This window comes from Oryza brachyantha, chromosome 8 (assembly GCF_000231095.2).
Source record: "Oryza brachyantha chromosome 8, ObraRS2, whole genome shotgun sequence".
NCBI lineage: Eukaryota > Viridiplantae > Streptophyta > Magnoliopsida > Poales > Poaceae > Oryza > Oryza brachyantha.
In genome coordinates, this window is record NC_023170.2 from 3,672,185 (window position 1) to 3,690,102 (window position 17,918).

Below are 17,918 nucleotides of genomic sequence, written 5' to 3' on the forward strand. Positions count from 1 at the left end.
AGTTTCTGGCATTTTAACTGTGGATCATGCTTGTTGCAGTATCCATTAATTACCTGACTATGTGTGTTGGTCTGGAGCCTGGAACTCTGGATGCTGTCCTTATACTGTGTGTAGTCGCTGGTTGACCATTGATATGGATGAACCAATGAGTCTTTAAGAGAGCCGTAGGGCATATACATACACGTAGAGGGAGCGATCGATTCAACCAGCCTACTACTACTAGTACTAGCTACCGCCACCGCTCGCCGTCGTCGTCTTCACCGCCCGCCGCGCTCTCGAGGATCGCGACCTTCCTCGCCGTCGCGGGAGATCTCTCCGTGAGTTCCCCTTCTGCGCTCTTCGATCAGGGATAGGATTCGTTGCGAACCTCCTGCCCCCCCTCCCTCCTTTTTTGTTTTCTTCTGATCTCGAGTTGCGTTTCCGCGGCCGTGTGCTGTGCCCCCCACCGTGCAGGCCAGCTGCTCGAGGAAATGCCGCCGAAAGCAGCCGACCCGACGGCGGAGGAGGGGGAGCCCGGAGGCGTGGATGATGCCGTCGCTTCTTTAGGTTTGGTTTGCTTCTTGCATGGATTCGTCGGGAACCATTTTTTTCTTTTGCTGGTCTTGAGTTGCGTTTTCCATGGCCGGTTGTGCCCCCTGTGCAGGCCAGCCGTTCGGGGAAATGGCGCTCAAAGCAACCGGCCCGACGGCGGAGGAGGGAGAGCCCGGCGGCGCGGAGGATGTCGTCGCCGCGGACGACAAACTCAGCGAACTCCCGGACGTGATCCTGCAGCACATCATGTCGTTCTTGCCGGCGTGGGAGGTAGCGCGCACCTGCGTGCTCTCGCGGCGGTGGCGCCACCTTTGGGCCACCGCGCCCTGCGTCGACATCCGCTGGGCGATGGACCGCCGCGAGCCGCCGAAGGACATGCGAGGGTTTGTGGACCAGCTGCTGATCTCTCGCGATGAGCACGCGCCGGTGGACATGCTCCGGCTGAGTTTTATTCGCGGGGATGGTTACCCGTACAAATTTGACAATCGCGACGCCAAGGAGTTGATTCGTGAAGCTACCAACAGAAAAGCCCGGGAGATTCAGCTTGCAGATCATAGCAAGCGGTTCCATGCATTGGATCACCAGACCTTCGCTTCCCACCATCTCAAAATCTTGAAACTGTCGTACGCCAAGCTGGTTGACGAGGTTTTCAGAGGATTCTCTTCACAATGCCCTGTCTTGGAAGAACTGGAGCTCAAGGAATGCTGGGTACGTGCCCATGAGATTTCATCAGTCACCCTGAAGAGTTTGATCATGGTTAAGTGCAATTTTACTATGAATCTCTCTGTTGATACCCCAAACCTCGTGTTTCTACAATGCATCACACCAGTGAACTGGGTTCCCGTGCTCAAGAACACTGGGTTGCTGGTTACAGGCAGTATCATGCTTGATGACCCTATACTTAGTGCTGTTTTTAGAAAAGAAGATGAGGCGTATGGTTTCTCTAACGATGATTTCTATGTGGACTCTTCTGATTATTATTTGGTTGACGGTTCCAGTGACAACAGTGATGACTATGACTATGGAAGTGATATTGATAGTGATGCCGACACGTATAAGTACAGTGAGATTGCGAGTGGTTCTGAATTTGAGCTGTTTACAAACCATGATGATGGAGGTGATTGTAGTATGGGTTGTAAATATCATGGCTCCAGTTCTAGCCATGGGTTCAATGATTACAGAACTTTAGGTGGCCAAAATGTTCTTCAGGGCCTTTCAAATGCTAGAAGTTTGGAGCTGTTAGGTCATTCAGGAGAGGTACTCTCCTTAACTTCTACTAATATCCTTTTGTAGTCCCTACTTTCGCTTTCACTAATGTGCAGCAGGGACCCATGTTAGAAAATATAAAATGAAATTCGAGTGCAAAAGTTTATTGGTTATAGCCTGCACTTCTTTCAATTGTATGCAGTATGTTCAAGCTTAGGAGGATTTATCTGCCTTGCTACTGTTCACTAGGATGGCATGCTAGGTTCTTGTTGTCATAGTAGATGGAGCATTTAATACCTTTTTTCCTTACTAATGGAATGAGTTTGCTAATGATTTCATTGATTTCATTTAGACATTTTTACTCCTCATCAATCTTCAAGAGTTCTCACTTTTCACTAAAAGTAAGTATTTACCAGCATTGGAAATTACAGACAACGCAACCATTTAATTGCATACAAAGAACTTCCTATATTCAACAAGAAATTTGTTTGTATGTATCTTATAATTCTAAGGCCAGCCCTAGGAATATATGCATTTTCATTTGCAAAGCTAAATGATACTGCATCCATAAATATACTATTATCACCTGCAATTTGTAATTCACTTTGATATGCAATGTAGGTGGTTCTGAGCAGGGAATCAAAAAGTTGTCCAACTTTTAGCATTCTGAAGACTTTGTCCCTCGGCGCTTGGTGTATCAATATGGTCGTTGACTTCGACATATTGATTCTCTTCCTTCAGAATTCACCTAATTTGGAGAAGCTTTTTCTTCAGCTTGAAATGGTACAAAATACACTAATGTTTCTCAATGATGTGCAATTCAGTACATAAGTTTCAGCATTTAGTAGTAATTAATTAATTTTGCTTTTCCTTTTCCTTCTAAAAGGGTTACAACATCCAAAAGGAATTGGAAAGAGGTATCAAACCAAATGGAGGATCATTTGCCTGTAGACGCCTCAGCATGGTGAAGATCAAATGCACCAAGGATGATCTTAGAGTCCATATTCTGGCGCAGTTGTTCAATTCTAACGGCCTGCCCTTAGAGAAGATTTTTGTCCGTCGATCTGGGAGCTTCCGTGAGTATCATCGTTCATATCTCTGCTCCATTTTTTTTTAAAATTCCTTTTGCTGTACAATTGTTATAACATTTCGTCAAAAGATATGCTGATCAAGAGGCATTCTATCACGTGATACAAATGTGAACCATCAAATGGAAAAATTCGACTGTTCAATTATTTAACTTATTTTCTTACGAATTATTAACTTCTTTTACACTAAAACTTCTGCCAGCAACACTTTCTCAGCATTGTTCTTTGCTCTTTCCACCTTTTTAAGTTTACGATGTTTGTGCCAGGCCTTCGTAACTCCAAGCTGATTAGACAAATTGTCCATGGCCGATATAGTGAGCGCATGTGAAATTCAGACCTACAAACGTTCAAGATCAGGTCCACTAAGGATGACGTAAGAGATTCCATATGTTGGCGAAAATTGTTCAGAGCTTATGATATAAACCTTGAGATGATTTACCATTCATGTACATTTGGATTGGAGTTGGTCATGTCCAGTTGAAGCCATCATCTTACTGTCCCTCCAGTTGCTCCTCTGCAGCATGTCTTCATCAGAATGGGTCTAAAGCTTTAGCTGTATTACCAATATACTGTTCGAATTTACAGTTAACAGAATGGGTCTGGCCACGTGGTTGACCCAGAAATCATCTACACGCTTCTGTCACCGTTTATTTTTCTGCTAAACTCATCAGTTTTGCTATGTGATTAAATGGATTCTGAACTCGTTGACCTGAAAATGAGATACTTTTTCACGTCATGTGCATGGCAGAATGCAATATTGTTTTCATCTTCCCATTTTGCAAAATGCGAATGCCATATTGTTTTCAGTAGAAAACGAGAAGTCGAGATTCAAACTATTTCCTGTTGTACATACGTCACAAAAATCTCTGTAAATATCTAATTTCGAATGAGGCCCATGTGGTACAGCCCAAGAATAATCGAAAACTTACAGGCCTCGTTTGCATGGAACTTTTAACCAAATTTTGGCCCACAAACGTGGATGGGCCAGAGTTACGGCCCATTAGATGATTGGAGCGAGGCGTTGGTGATGATTAATTTGCCGCCTCCGTCTTCGTAGCTCGTTCAAATTTGAATTCCTCAGTCCTCCTCACCATTTCAGCCATCTTCCGTTGAGGAGACGTACGCTCGAACCATTCCTCCTCCTCTCACCCTCTGATTTCGCCTTCACTTCCTATTCGAGTTGTTTATTCGAAGATTTTTGTCGCGATCTTTTTGTCTTGACAGGTTGGAACCGAAGGATGGAGGCCGGACGTTACTGAGATCGGTTCGACGAGGAGGTGCGGCCAACCCGTTCGACGGAATGCACAGGAGGAGCGCCGCGCTCGGGGCGCCGCGCCGCCGCGAGGGGGAGATGTCCCGGTGTGGAGAAGGGGGAGGAGGTGGAGGCGGAGGCGGAGGTGACGGCGATGGCGACGCGGTTGATCGCCTCAGCGCCCTCCCGGACAGGCTGCTGCACCGCGTCATGTCGTTCCTCAAGGCCTGGGAGGTGGTGCGCACCTGCCTGCTCTCCAGGCGGTGGCGCCACCTCTGGGCGTCCGCGCCCTGCGTCGACCTCCGCGTCCGGTACCGTGACCTGGACAGCGAGCCGCCGGAGGAGCTGCGCGATTTCGTGAACCGCCTCTTCCGCCGCCGGGAGGCGTCGGCGCCTGTGGACACGCTCCGCCTGCAGTCAAGCGACCAGGACGGGTTGTTTGATAACGACGATGCCAACGCGTGGATCCGCACTGCTATCATGCGTAATGCTCGATTCATTCATCTGACTGGACATCGCAATGAGATCGGGGTGTTGAAGCACAGGGCCTTGGTCTCTCACCACCTCAAGATCTTGAAGCTGTCCTGTCCTGATCAATGACAAGATCCTCAAGCAGATTTCTTCAGGGTGCAAATCGCTGGAAGAGCTGGATCTTAAGGACTGCGTGATCACTGGCCCAGAGATCTCTTCTGCTTCTTTGAAGACTTTGAAGATGGATAGATGCAAGATCAATGTGGAGTTTTCTATCACTGCTCCGCACCTCGTATTGCTGAACCTGATCACACCTTACATCCGAGTTCCATCATTCAAGAACCTAGAATCGCTGGTGACATGCTCCATCATACTTGATGACCTTTTCTTGGGTGATGCTTATGAGCACAGTAGTGATGAAGATGATATTGATGAAACCACTGATGATGATGATGATTTTGATGATCACAAGAAAACTTATAAGACGGTATGGATTTGGATTTGGTTTTCCTCAGAAAAGATATGGGCTTGGTCGTAACAAGGATGATTATGGCTATGGTAGTGATATTGGGAGTGATGACAATACCTATGAATATAGTGAGATTGCTAATGAATCTGGAGATCTGCAGTTTGGCCATAATTCCAGTAACAGTGTTCAGGGAGTTGGGACTAGTCAGCAGACTAATGCTGAAATTTCTGGTGGCCATAATGTTCTTCACAGCCTTTCAAATGTTAGAAGTTTGGAGCTATTAGCTGGTGCTTGAGAGGTACAGCAATCACCATTTCAATATGTTATATTTACTTTTGTTCTACACAATATCCAGCCTTTTTTTTACATTATAATCATTTTCTGACTTTTGCCAAAGAAACCCTTTTACTTTCAAGACTAACCTGATCTCTGGGTGTGCCCTGTCCACTAAACACAGCTGATACTTTTGCACTGCTGTCTGCTGTATCAATTAACAGTAGCTACTAGTGGATGCACTCTAGGTTTCCCACCATCAGTCGCAGGCATTCAATAGACTACGAAAACTCTCAAGTTTGCAGCTCTGAGAGAGCATTGTTCTTATTTTTCGAAATTGCTTGCTATCTTTTTGTTGTCACGATAGTTTATCTTTTGACATTAGTTCAGGACTCTCCTAAGGGCAATTTCCATCTGTACAATTTTGTTCAAGAAAACACACTTTGTAGCACGTGCTAATCCACTTGCATTATATCACTATGTCATTGGTTTTATTTTCAATGTAGTGACTATCACTTGTGTACATTATGTGAAGTTTATTCAATTACCATTCATGGTTCAATGATGAAAAATCACTTTTGTATCCAATATGAAAGGTGGTTCTTTCTAGGGAACTGAAAAGCTGCCCAATTTTAAGTAACCTGAAGACCCTGTCCCTTGGTGAATGGTGTATGGCTGCTGAATTCGATGCATTAATTTTCTTGCTACAGCGTTCCCCTAATTTGGAAAGGCTTTTCCTTGAACCAAAACTGGTATGTTGCCTAACGCTTATATGTATAATTCTGAATGTGTGCACACGTAATAAATTGCATTGTTCTGCAAAAAGTTCAACAGCAGGAAGCCAATTGGAAGTGATGTCAAACCTATGGGAAGATCATTTACTTGTAAAAACTTGCAAATGGTGAAGATTAGGTGCTCTAAGGATGATGCAAGAGTCCACGTGCTGGCACATTTGTTCTGGGCTAATGGAATACCCATCGAGAAGATTTATGTCCGTCGGACTGGGAGCTCTTGTAAGTCAGACCATCACTTCATGTCATTTTGTATTTATCTGCACTATCGGTGTAAAATTACCCATGTCGCTGTTTAATTGAAGCATGTGATGTGTGAAGTTTCTGATGATCATGCTATTTTTTTTAAACATGTTCTATACATATTGCCATATGTTCTCAAAACTCTAAATATGCATAGATGGACATATGGCCCACTTGGTATCTTGCCAACCAGTCCTTTCTGTTAATCTATATACTTATTTGCTTCCTTATATTTCTACCAGGCCTCCGTAGCAAGCAGATGATGAGAGATCTAGCCAAGCAGGAACTGGAGTTCTGGGGGTCAGATTCAGAGTTCTGGGGTCCAAATTCTGAGTTCTGTGGTCCAGATTCAGAGTTCGAGGATTCAGATATGGAGTTCTAATGCACCATATGATAATCTATCGTCCACGTGTCTTCTATCCTATTTAGTTATGTTACCATTTTCGGATTGCAATTGTAGAAATGATCTGATGGCATGAACCAATTAAGCTATGAGTTGTAGGGCCCTGACAAATCTTGTTATGCATATTTTGTGTAAGATGGACCTATGTATGGCTATCCAAATACTGAAGTGCTCTTGTCCAGTGAAATGTCTCCTAAGTTTGTTTAAATACCTAAAACAGGCATGAATGCTCTTTGCCTAAATGGCTATCAATGGGTTGCACCTTTTTTTTTTAAGAGAAAAGGCTCAAAGCCCCGCTTTTTATAAAGCAAAATAGAGTTTTTTGAGACTGCTGGGGATACCAGCTTTACAAAAACTAGGAACAGAAGAAACTGACAAGCCAACAGCGCTAGAGACAAAACCAGACTAGCTGCAACGCAAACCGAAAACAACCTTACAAGTTAACTAAAACAGCACAGAAACTAGCCAACCCCTACTCCACGGCTAAGTTGTCGAACATAAATTAGAATCATCTCCTTTAGCACTTCCAACTTCTCATCTTCCTCTTTTGCAAGCTTGCACCATTGAGTCAGAAGGGAAGCGCCCCTGTAAATCAACAAACAAGGTGAATTAACCACTTTTCCTCTAAAGATCATCTCATTCCTAGTTAACCAAATAGTCCAGCAAAAAGCTCCTATCACCATCAGCATCGACATACAATGACAATGAGAAAAACCATCTAAACCTAGGCGAAACAATATCTCTAGGTTAACAGGAACAATCATCTAGCCAAAAGCGTCTCTACAAACAGTCCAAATGAATCTAGCAATAGGACAAGTGAAAATTAAATAATGAGTTGATTCTACTGCACCACATTACATAAATCTGAACCTCCTTCCTAGTTTTTGCTTTTCAGCACAGCTGTTGCCTGAATCCTCCCTCTAACGACCAACCACAGGAAATGTTATGTCATGTGGTGCAGTAAAAAAATGACAGGAATGGGTTGCACCGTTGCAGCATAATACTGTAGTATTCATTATTTTGTGTCCATCGATATGGGAGTTCTGTTATGTCAGACTGTCTCTTTCTTCCTGTCATTTTTTTACCATTTGCATTATCAGTGTAAAATTACTCATGTCTTTGCTGGTTATTTGAAGCACTTGAAAAACTTTGCTATACATATTGCGGTGTTCCTGAAAAAGCTAGATATGGTTAAATGGACATTTTGCCCAACTGATGTTTTGCGAACCAGGCTTTTCTGTTAAACAGTCAAAAGCCTATTCTGCTTAGAGTATCTAGGTTTTTAAAATTGATCCATAAAGCTAAATTTTGGGAATTACGCTAAAATATAGTTTATCTTTAATAGGTTTCCAAGTCTATTCTTAATATTTATATATGTCTAAAATCAGTTCTCTAGTATTCTAAATTTGGAGTAGACATATGTATTCCTAATATAAGTTATCCAATTTTGGGCTTTTTGAAGAAGGGTGTAACTCTTATGCCCACTATTTTTTGATGGACATAATATGGGATTTGGATAGTAAAGTATTATCATTTTTTGGAGATACTCTAACATGATGTAGGGTGTCGCTAATTCGTGCTTGCTCGTACTTAGCCCCACGGCTTTCTGTTTATGCCTATAAGAAAAAAAAATAAATTTCTAATCCTAAATTTAGAGTCGATTTTGCGATATTTTCATTGTAATTTACTTTTTAGTTTTAATTTTTAAATCAATAAGAACGTGTATGTAAAAATTTTATTCACAAATTATTTTTCGTATGCAAATATGCTAACTCTAGTTAATCGGCTATTCTCTCTTTTTGTTCTCATATGTGGCAGCCCCAACTCGCCAAGCATAGCGTGGGCAGCAAATAATTATTGCTTTCAATTCAAATCTAGCGAAACTTTCGTTTCACCAATGAAAATTGGGAATACTTTTTTAGCTGATGCCAAAAGTTAAATTTCCACTGTCTAAAAACAACAATAAATAATCCATATTTACATGAAGACCATAAGAAACATCTGATCACTTTTTGTTAGCCAACAAAAGTTCTTGTAGGAACGGTCAGACGATTATCTGGCAGCGAACTCAATGGCCTTAATTTTAAAAATCCGTCCAAATGCTAGGCGTTTTGCAAGAGTATTATAGAGAGTATTAGCTGCCTTTGCCAGGGCCCTGGGAAGGTCAACAACAAACCTATCTCCTCTTGAACACTTGGGGTGTAATGTCAACTTTGGGCATGTAAAAAAGACAAAATAATGAATAAATTAATTTCTTAATTACTTGTAGATCCAAAAAGTAGCATATAATTATATAGGGAAGAAGAATAAGAACTACATTTGGTTGAGATGCAGAGGGTAGGATAGTCCGTGTTGGGTGTAAGTTGTGTCCAAGGGGGGTCATGATGACGCCAAAGGATTCGAGATCGAGTTGATGAAAGACACATCCACTGTTGTAGAGACTTTAGCACCATACGACGACTATGGCCAGATAATACAAATATGATGCAAGATCGCTACCGTACAACATGGAGGTGGTAAATGGTTCAAGATCTGCTTGGTGGAACATGCATCTAAGTTCGTCAAATCCTAGATATCTCGGGTTGCCCTCCCTTGAGGTTAGAAACGTTGGTTCTTTGTGCTCCAAACCGAAGTGGTGTTGGATGCATAGGATGGGCGTGTTTAGGTCGTGAAAATAAAATTTTTGGGTGTCACGTCGGACGTTTGACTGGACATCAGAAGGGTTTTCGAACACGAATGAAAAAATGAATTTCATAGCTCGCCTGAAAACCGCAAGACGAATCTTTTGAGACTAATGAATCCATCATAAGCACATGCTGGTTACTGTAGCACTTATGACTAATCATGCACTAATTAGGTTCAAAAGATTCGTTTCACGATTTTCTCCCTAATTATGCAATTAGTTATTTTTTATCGATGATTAATGCTCTATTCAGGTGTCCAAAAATTCGATACAATGTTTTTTAAAAAAAAACTTTTTGGAACTAAACCGGCCCTAAGATGCTGGGCTGGATCGGAAAGGTCTCCCTGGAGGGCACGCTATAATGCACGAGCGAGGAGAGTGGGAGAAAATAGTACAGTATACACAAAGAATCTGTGTGGTTGTTGCTGGTGTCGATGAAAGAGAGAGATGAGAGAGAGAGAGATATGACACGCTGCCGGTAGATGCAAGGGAGGACATCAGCTGAAACAAAGCAGGTTCCCATTTGTTATATAGTGTACGATACATGATTTTGTAGTGCTATCCTATATGCGGGAAATTGTGTTAGGCCTCTATAGTCATGATCATGGTTGTCTGATCTGAGCCACTTGAAAAATACCCAACCCGATCCGACCTGGTAAATATGTTGAGCAGGCACGAGCAAAAATTTTTGACCAGCACTAAAACCAAGTCAGACATGGGTCGATTTTTTTATTACCAAAAATCCTAAAAATCTAATCCAACATGAAGAATGTACAAAATAAAAGGAGTTTTACCCAACCTGACCCAAACTTGGCATGACTCAACCACATGTTAGTTCCGATTTAGGCAAAAACATTTAACCCGATGGTTGGCTTGGGTCAGGCGAGGACCAAAGAAAAATATTAGGTTTTTTTCACCAACCCGAACCTAACCAGACCCCAGTAATGATTAGGTCTAGGCATACAACAATTTAGGTAGTGTATTCATAAAATCAAGTATAGTAATGATTACTCAACATCTGGAAGGTACTCTACAATCAATAAAATCTGAGCTAAAGGGGAGAATAGGATAGATAACACATCGGGCTCCTAGTGAAACGTCCTAACGAGACACATGAAATGAGAAATTTGTGTGAGCTTTTAGCTCTTAGACGAATGTCCATGCGAACGTTATATGATATACATCTTCAATTCAACTATTACAGACGACTATATGATCAGACTATATTGTCAGCTCCATATGATGTGGCAAACTGGCAATAGTATTTAGCATTTGGCTGGTTAAATCATTAACTATGCTCTAAAAGAGATAGCAAAAAAAATACTTCTGCAATAGTTCATCTCTAGCACATTGCTTTAAGCATTGTGGGACCTATAATCTCTCTCCCATCAATAAAGTGTGGAGCCACTTTTGATAATATTCTCACTATGAGCTAGCTCTTGAAGAAGAGATAGTACACACTCTCTCTCCCTCCCTATCTCTACCTTCCACCTTATAAAAACTTGTGGAGATGTGAGAGCTAGATGGGTCATAATTGTTGGAGGTCTAATATCCATCTGATGTGCCCTAACATGGCACTGCAACCCCACGTGCTCCAATGGTAGAGATACACAATTGAGGTCCACTTTTGGAACATAGTATTTATGAAGCAATTTTGTAGGATTCAAATCCTATTGAAACTTTTTTCCTATATGGCCCTTTTTGAACAAAAAATTGGCCATCTTGAAATCCTTCAAAATTCTTATGGAATAACTTAGGGGGTATTTGTTTCCCCTCGGACTTTTTTTAAGTCTCTGTCATATCGAATGTTTCGACACTAATTAGAAGTATTAAATATAGACTATTAATAAAACCCACCCTATACTTTGGACTATTTCGCGAGACAAATCTATTGAGCCTAATTAGTTCATGATTAGCGAATATGATGCTACAGTAAAAATTTGCTAATCGTGGATTAATTAGGCTTAAAAAATTTGTCTAATGAAATAGCCTTTATTTATGCAATTAGTTTTGTTATCAGTCTATATTTAATACTCCTAATTAACGTCCAAACATCTGATGTGACAAGGGACTAAAAAAAGTCCCTGTATCCAAACATCCACTTAATCTATAGGAATTTTGAAGGAAATATAATATGAGGGCTAATCTGTTGGAAACTTTCCTCTATGTCTCTCTTTTCTGATTTCTATGTTTTTCCCATGTTGCATCCAAATGCTTTATTAGAAACTTCCCTATATTCACGAAGGATTGCAAGTGACATGCAACTTAATTTCTACAATTTTCATATTCTTGTGTTTTGGAATCATGTGTTCCAAAGAGACACTAACATTGTGCAGTCCAATTTACTGAGTTTGTAATCGTAAGTAGGGATGAAAACAGTGGGGCTGGTAATCGTAAGTAGGGATGAAAACAGTGGGGTTGGTAATCATAAATAGGGATGAAAACGGTCGGGAACGATATCATTATTTTATTATGTTTCTAGAAACAGTCAAAAGCGTTCGAAAATTTCCATATTTATGAATTCAACTATTTAGTGTCAGCTTCAATATAACACTGAATTTTTATTAGAAAAACTAAATTTTAGAAATGTTAAAACTCAGTAAATATATTGTCGTTATATTAGTTTTTGGAAATAGTATCGGTATGGTCGGGAAATATCCGTAACATTTTTATCTCTAACCATGCATTAGAGATCACCTGGCAGGGTCAAGCACTCTGGTCTTGTTTAAGCACGCTATGATTAGCCCACATGAAGGTAGAAGGGATTTTCCTGTGTCATCCAAACCTGCAGTGCCAATGCCACATTTTTTTCCTACTGATCTATAGGTGTTATTGGCCTAATCAAGCAAAATTAGATGGCAACAAAAGACAATAGTCTGACGTGGCTAAAAAAACTAAGATCTAGCTTCTCGAGATTGTAATGCAGAAAATAATTTGGCAACTATATTGTTTTGAGTTGAGTTTTGTCATGGTGGCTTATCAATTATTGTTAACTGTTTGCATATGGGCCTTTGGATGAGATCTGAATTATGCTTTGATTCTTTCATCAGACCCTTTGCTTACAACGTGATCGTACTCTCAGGTGCAACTTGTAAAGCATGATTCCATAAACAATGAAGACCATATCTATAAGTGGTCTTAGTGCCACGTGGGATGAAGATAATACAAGGCTACTCAACTACACAAATGCATGCTACTCTCCCTTCTCTCTTTCCTCTCTACTTTTTCCTACCTGTCAAGCTAAAGTGCATAGTCCTTTCACTCTTTTTTTACTTTTCTCCATGCTTTTTCCTTGAAGTAGCTATGTCTCTGCGACGTTATACATATCTCTGTAAGGATATTTTGACACCACTTCAAGCCACTCATCCCAACTCCTCGCATCCTACGTGTACCTACGAGACCACTCGACAACGTGGTGCATTGTTCATGCCCTAATTAAGAGCGTTTTGAACTAGAGAAACCATGTGTGACGTGTGTACTATAAAACAATCTTCCATAAACTCAAATCTAGGTGATCCACATCTGCATGTTTAGACTAGTTGGCATGACATAAAGTTTACCCCTCTATGGTAAATTTACTCCAATAATTTGGCCAACAGAATTATATATGGCTATGCAAAACGTACGACAAACTATACACGGGATGACTTGGCTGTTTGGATCCTAGGATCAATTTTTGTTCCTAGATTTGGCAAAAACTAATCAGGATTAAACATGGACTAATTGATGAACTAATTGCACATACAAGGACTAATTAGTTATTAGAGCCTATTAGTCTAAAATATTAGAACTAGAAGTAGTCCATGTTTACTTCATTGTCATACATCAGACAAATTTTTCCATCCTGCTCTTTTACTCAATCCAAACAGAACATGACCAGTCATCGCAGACTAGAATTCATGTCAATCGAGCTGCATATAGGCTGGAGTTGTGACGTGCTGATGTGGTACTTATATACTTAATACTCTTTCAAGTTTTTTATTCGACGTCATTTACTTTTACGTGTACATTTGACTCACTCATCTTATTTAAGATATATATAATTATTAATTATTTTGTTCTGATTTGATTTATTACTAAAAACTTTAAGTTTGACTTATAAATTTGCAATATTTATACAAAACGGTCAAATGTACATGTAAATGTTAAAGGAGACAAATAAAAAATCTGAAAAAATTACTTCATCAACTTACATTATATATCCTCAGATCAGTCAACTAAAAAACACCCTTCCACTAAACAAGGTGATCAATGAAGACTAAACTCCAGCGTGTAGCTAATGTGACTCGGTAAATTCTCCAATTGGATCTCCACCCTAGCTAGCTACTTGAAAATTAAAAACTTATGGTAAAACATGCATATATATGCGCTGAAAGAGTAAATGATGCTGTATTTTCGCATGCACCATGATATCAAGTCAAAGACACTAGATTTTCCAATAACAATGCATATAGCAATATAATGCGAGTGGCTTAATTTTGTGGTCCTTAATTTGTTTGGATAATTAAGGAAACGGGTGCATGCAATAACTACCGATGAATATATTTTTTCTCTCTCTAGTCTTAAACCAACTTGGAGAAAGAACTGATCACTGATCCACTTTTATCTCATCTCGCACACATTAAACACATACTGACCAGCTATAAATATGCCTCATGTGTGATCCTCCCTATCACATCAAACACTTCTCCACACCAAACAAGACAAGATGAATGCGAAGAATGCAATTCTCTGTTGCCTTCTTGTCGTGCTCATGCTACAGCACGCAGATCATGCTGTAGCCATCGGTTGGTGCTCTGATCAATCTCTTTTAAATTATGTTATACTTATAGTTTGCTACATATAGTTCGAAATGACTAAGATATATAATTAAATTTACATGAATTTACATGAATTATATATATATATATGTATATATATTCAACATTATGGTTTTCTTTTTATTTGATAATAAGAATGTACATTGCTGACATGTGGATATGTATGTGTAAATGTTTTTATGATGTTTATGCAGACTGCGGCCACACAAATCCTTCGATTCCATTCTGTAAAGGTTGGATGTGCAAGAGCGAGTGTTGGCTGGAGGGAAAATTAATGAGAGCTAAAGTCGTGGAGCACAAGTGCATGAAAGGAGGATTCAAGGGATGGTGTTACTGCGGTTTCTGTCGTTAATTTGAAAGCTGTGGAAGAAGAATCAATCCAATAATAATAATTCGACACATGTCGTTTTTCCCCTATTATTTTGCTAGCTAGCTCTCAATATAATTTAAGATAGTAGTAGTTAAATTTCTGCAGCAGCTAGTGTTAATCTTTTTTGCTTTGGAATATTAATTAGTGTCTGCTATTTTATTGAAATCTTTTTGATTAAAGAGTACTAGCATTGAGATTACTCTTCAACGCTGATAACCATCATTCAGAAGCCTGTACCAAACTTCGCTACTAAACGAACAAACCCACTCGATGATGTATTTATTAAAAACTCTAAAATATTTATTGTTACCATAGCTCCCCAAACATGTTGTTGTATTTTAGTATACATATATCAAGTTATAAAAGTTTGAGCTCGCTTGAAAATTATTTATAATATACTATAATCATCAGATTCATACCAAATGTCACTCCCATATTTATATATAAATATTATAGAAGTTTATATGATCAGTTCTATGACATAATATTATCTAAAGATACTATTACCTTGTAGCATTACAAATTAGATTTAAAAATATCTCAAATTAACATTAACATGGAAGAATATGTACAATTATTAGCATTAACTTGTGTAAAAATCATAAATAATAAATACAACATGTAACATCATGTTTTTCATAGACCAAATTTTCGGAAACCAAAATCTAAGGACGTAACTTTTTTTTTTGCAAAATTACTTCATGGTAGAGTTAGATCTTCTAGAGTTTATTTGTTTGGGACCGGTGACTCTTTCACTTTCCTTTTGTGCTTGTGGATGGAGGCTAACCCTCTCTTTGTTTCTTCAGTTAGCATGTTTAGCCAAGGAATCTCATGCTTCACATTGAATAAAGAAACAACTGAAATAGATTTTTTTATGGTTGAAGTTATATAAAACCACAAGTACTATAGTATATTACATATGACCACATGTTTTGTGATCTATGTATTTCACCGTAACTCCATGTTATCTAAATAACAAGTGAATTTAACATATCTAAAAATCCTTGTATTAGGATATTAATAATTAAAAATTACATGGACACTTTATAGAATGAAATTTCTCGAAGTAAATGCGCTCAATGTCAGGGTATCAGAAACCACTGGTGACCTCCGTACAGCCCAACAGAGGAGGAGCTGTTACCATGGAAACCACGATGAATTTAAAATTGAAAAAAAAACTACGATAACCATGGTTGGACGGTGAAAACCATGTGGTTTGGCATAGAAACCACTTAGTTTCTGGGAAAAACAACCCATAGTGCAAACCGAGGGTAAAAAAATTTAAAAAACATAAAAAATAGTTTAAAATAATAGAAAATAATAATATGTTATAGTTATAACAGTTAGGCATGTTTCATATAGCATCCGCATTCATGTAACTAGCAAATAATTCACATAATATATAGCTACAACCATTTCCATTTTCCCTACAAACATAACCATAAAAAAATATAAAATGTATACTTACAAATAATTCACGTGGTAACTATTACCTAACAAGTAACAACTACAATTTTCATATAACCTTAGCCCTACAACATACAAATATATGCCTAGATGGCTATAAATCACCCACGTACTGACTAAGAACGTCATTTCATATTTTCCATACAACCTTATATCTAAAAATGTTTATTATAACAAGAAGGTCACCAAAAATTTACCCCCTATATTAAAAATTAACCACTCGTAGCTTATACCTACAAACAATTACTCCCTCCGTTTCACAATATAAGACTTTCTAGCTCTACGTAGATTCATATAGATGCTAATGAATCTAGACATATATAAAAATTATATACATTCATCAATGGATGAATCTAGGTAAGACTAAAAAGTCTTACAATATAAAACAGAGGTAGTATTATAACACGATAGCTAGACTGGAAATTAATAACCTACCTACAAATAATTCTTATAAAATACCTACATATCAATTACATACTCTAAGCATTCAAATACATAAAGCATTTAGATACATTTTAAATACCCAAAGCAGAAATTACAAAACCGTCGGTTTTACCAAAGAAACCATCAAATAATGTACAATTTCCTGGTTTGGGGGACAGTAACTGTGCCAGTAAGGTGCTAGCGCTACATCCTACCAGCGATGGTTACCACCCCAAACTGCGCAGCTTCGGCCATAAAAAACATAATTACTACTGATGAGCCATCCTTGCACAATGCATTTTTTCTTCTTTTTTTTGCAATATTTTCACTTTGTTCTTGCATTTAATTTTTTTTCATCTATTTCTTTCGCCAAACATCACTGCACATCATTCTCTACCACATATATTTTTCTTTCAATTTTTCTTATTTTTTGAATTCGGCCAAATTTTATTTGTCCCTACTGCCTCATACCAATACCGCACCCCGGCAGAGGCCTTAGTTACCATGGTTTCGTGAACCTTGATTACAACTATACAAAAGAAGAGAGAGGATTGGTTGTATTTTCTTAGAAGGAAAGGCCAAATTCAATTATACCTTAGATTTTAAATTGTAAGACTTATGCTATGCCTAAATTAATCTATTGGTCAAATATATATTGTTTACATGAATGTCTATATTCATTAGTATTCATATAAATATAGATAATGCTAGAAAACATTGTGAAATAGAGGTAGTATTATCTTACAAATAAACCTAAAATGAAACGGTTAGGAAAAGAATACTATTGAACAAATTTTATTACTTATGTTCATGTATGCAAGAAATTTGTTATAGTTTTTTTTATAGGAAAGACAAAAATGAATTCTATTATCTTACAAAATAAACCTAACAGGAAACGGTCAGGAGAGGAATACAAATGAACAAATTACTAGTACCTATTTATGGTTGAAAGAAAACCCAAGGCTCTTCACGGCTCAAGGCACCACTGCTGCAACTCTTGCCATTCTTGGTTGCTTGGATCGACTCTCCACGCTCCCGTCGTTTGGTTGGTAAAAGAAAAACCGAAATGATTATTAGCAATAAGAGTTAATTATAAATAAACTTTTATATAAATATTTATAGCAGTTTAAAAAATCTCATAAATAAATAAACTTTTAAAAAACATGTCGTCTTAGAAAGTTGGCCAACTTGCACCGGCGGGCCGCCTGGTGTTAGTTCAATCAATGCTCAGTTCAATTTCCATCTATCTCCTCATCGTCACCACGCCATCCAAGTGGGTGATCAAGGCGATCGACAGAGTTCGGCGTGGCTTCAGCTGGACTGGGCGGTCGGCGGCGAATGACGGACACTGCAGGCTTGCCTGGAGCAGAGTCTGTGCCCTCAAGAAATACGACGGACTGGGGATCGACGACTTACACTTAAAAGCTA

General features: G+C 38.9%; 1 protein-coding gene, 1 long non-coding RNA gene and 1 pseudogene across 2 annotated transcripts; all 3 read left to right on the plus strand.

Annotated features, from left to right (window-relative positions):
- The first annotated feature begins 247 nt into the window (after positions 1–247).
- Positions 248–3,564, plus strand: LOC102720545. Its single transcript, XM_015840034.2, has 6 exons — positions 248–317; positions 454–546; positions 644–1,788; positions 2,359–2,520; positions 2,624–2,813; positions 3,092–3,564. Exons 2-6 carry the CDS (start codon positions 471–473, stop codon positions 3,151–3,153), a joined length of 1,635 nt encoding a protein of 544 aa, XP_015695520.2. The 5' UTR covers positions 248–317; positions 454–470; the 3' UTR covers positions 3,154–3,564.
- A 541-nt stretch (positions 3,565–4,105) lies between these two features.
- Positions 4,106–6,913, plus strand: LOC102720821 (annotated as a pseudogene).
- A 7,149-nt stretch (positions 6,914–14,062) lies between these two features.
- Positions 14,063–14,807, plus strand: LOC107304787. Its single transcript, XR_001550840.1, has 2 exons — positions 14,063–14,197; positions 14,425–14,807. It is a non-coding gene; the product is annotated as an uncharacterized LOC107304787 (long non-coding RNA).
- Positions 14,808–17,918: the final 3,111 nt, after the last annotated feature.

Excerpts from the sequence above, each read along its gene's own strand:
- LOC102720545 (XM_015840034.2), top strand. The coding sequence starts at position 471 with ATGCCGCCGAAAGCAGCCGACCCGACGGCGGAGGAGGGGGAGCCCGGA. Across the intron at positions 547-643 it reads TGATGCCGTCGCTTCTTTAG|GCCAGCCGTTCGGGGAAATG; the intron begins GTTTGGTTTGCT and ends CCCCCTGTGCAG. Across the intron at positions 2,521-2,623 it reads TTTTTCTTCAGCTTGAAATG|GGTTACAACATCCAAAAGGA; the intron begins GTACAAAATACA and ends TCCTTCTAAAAG.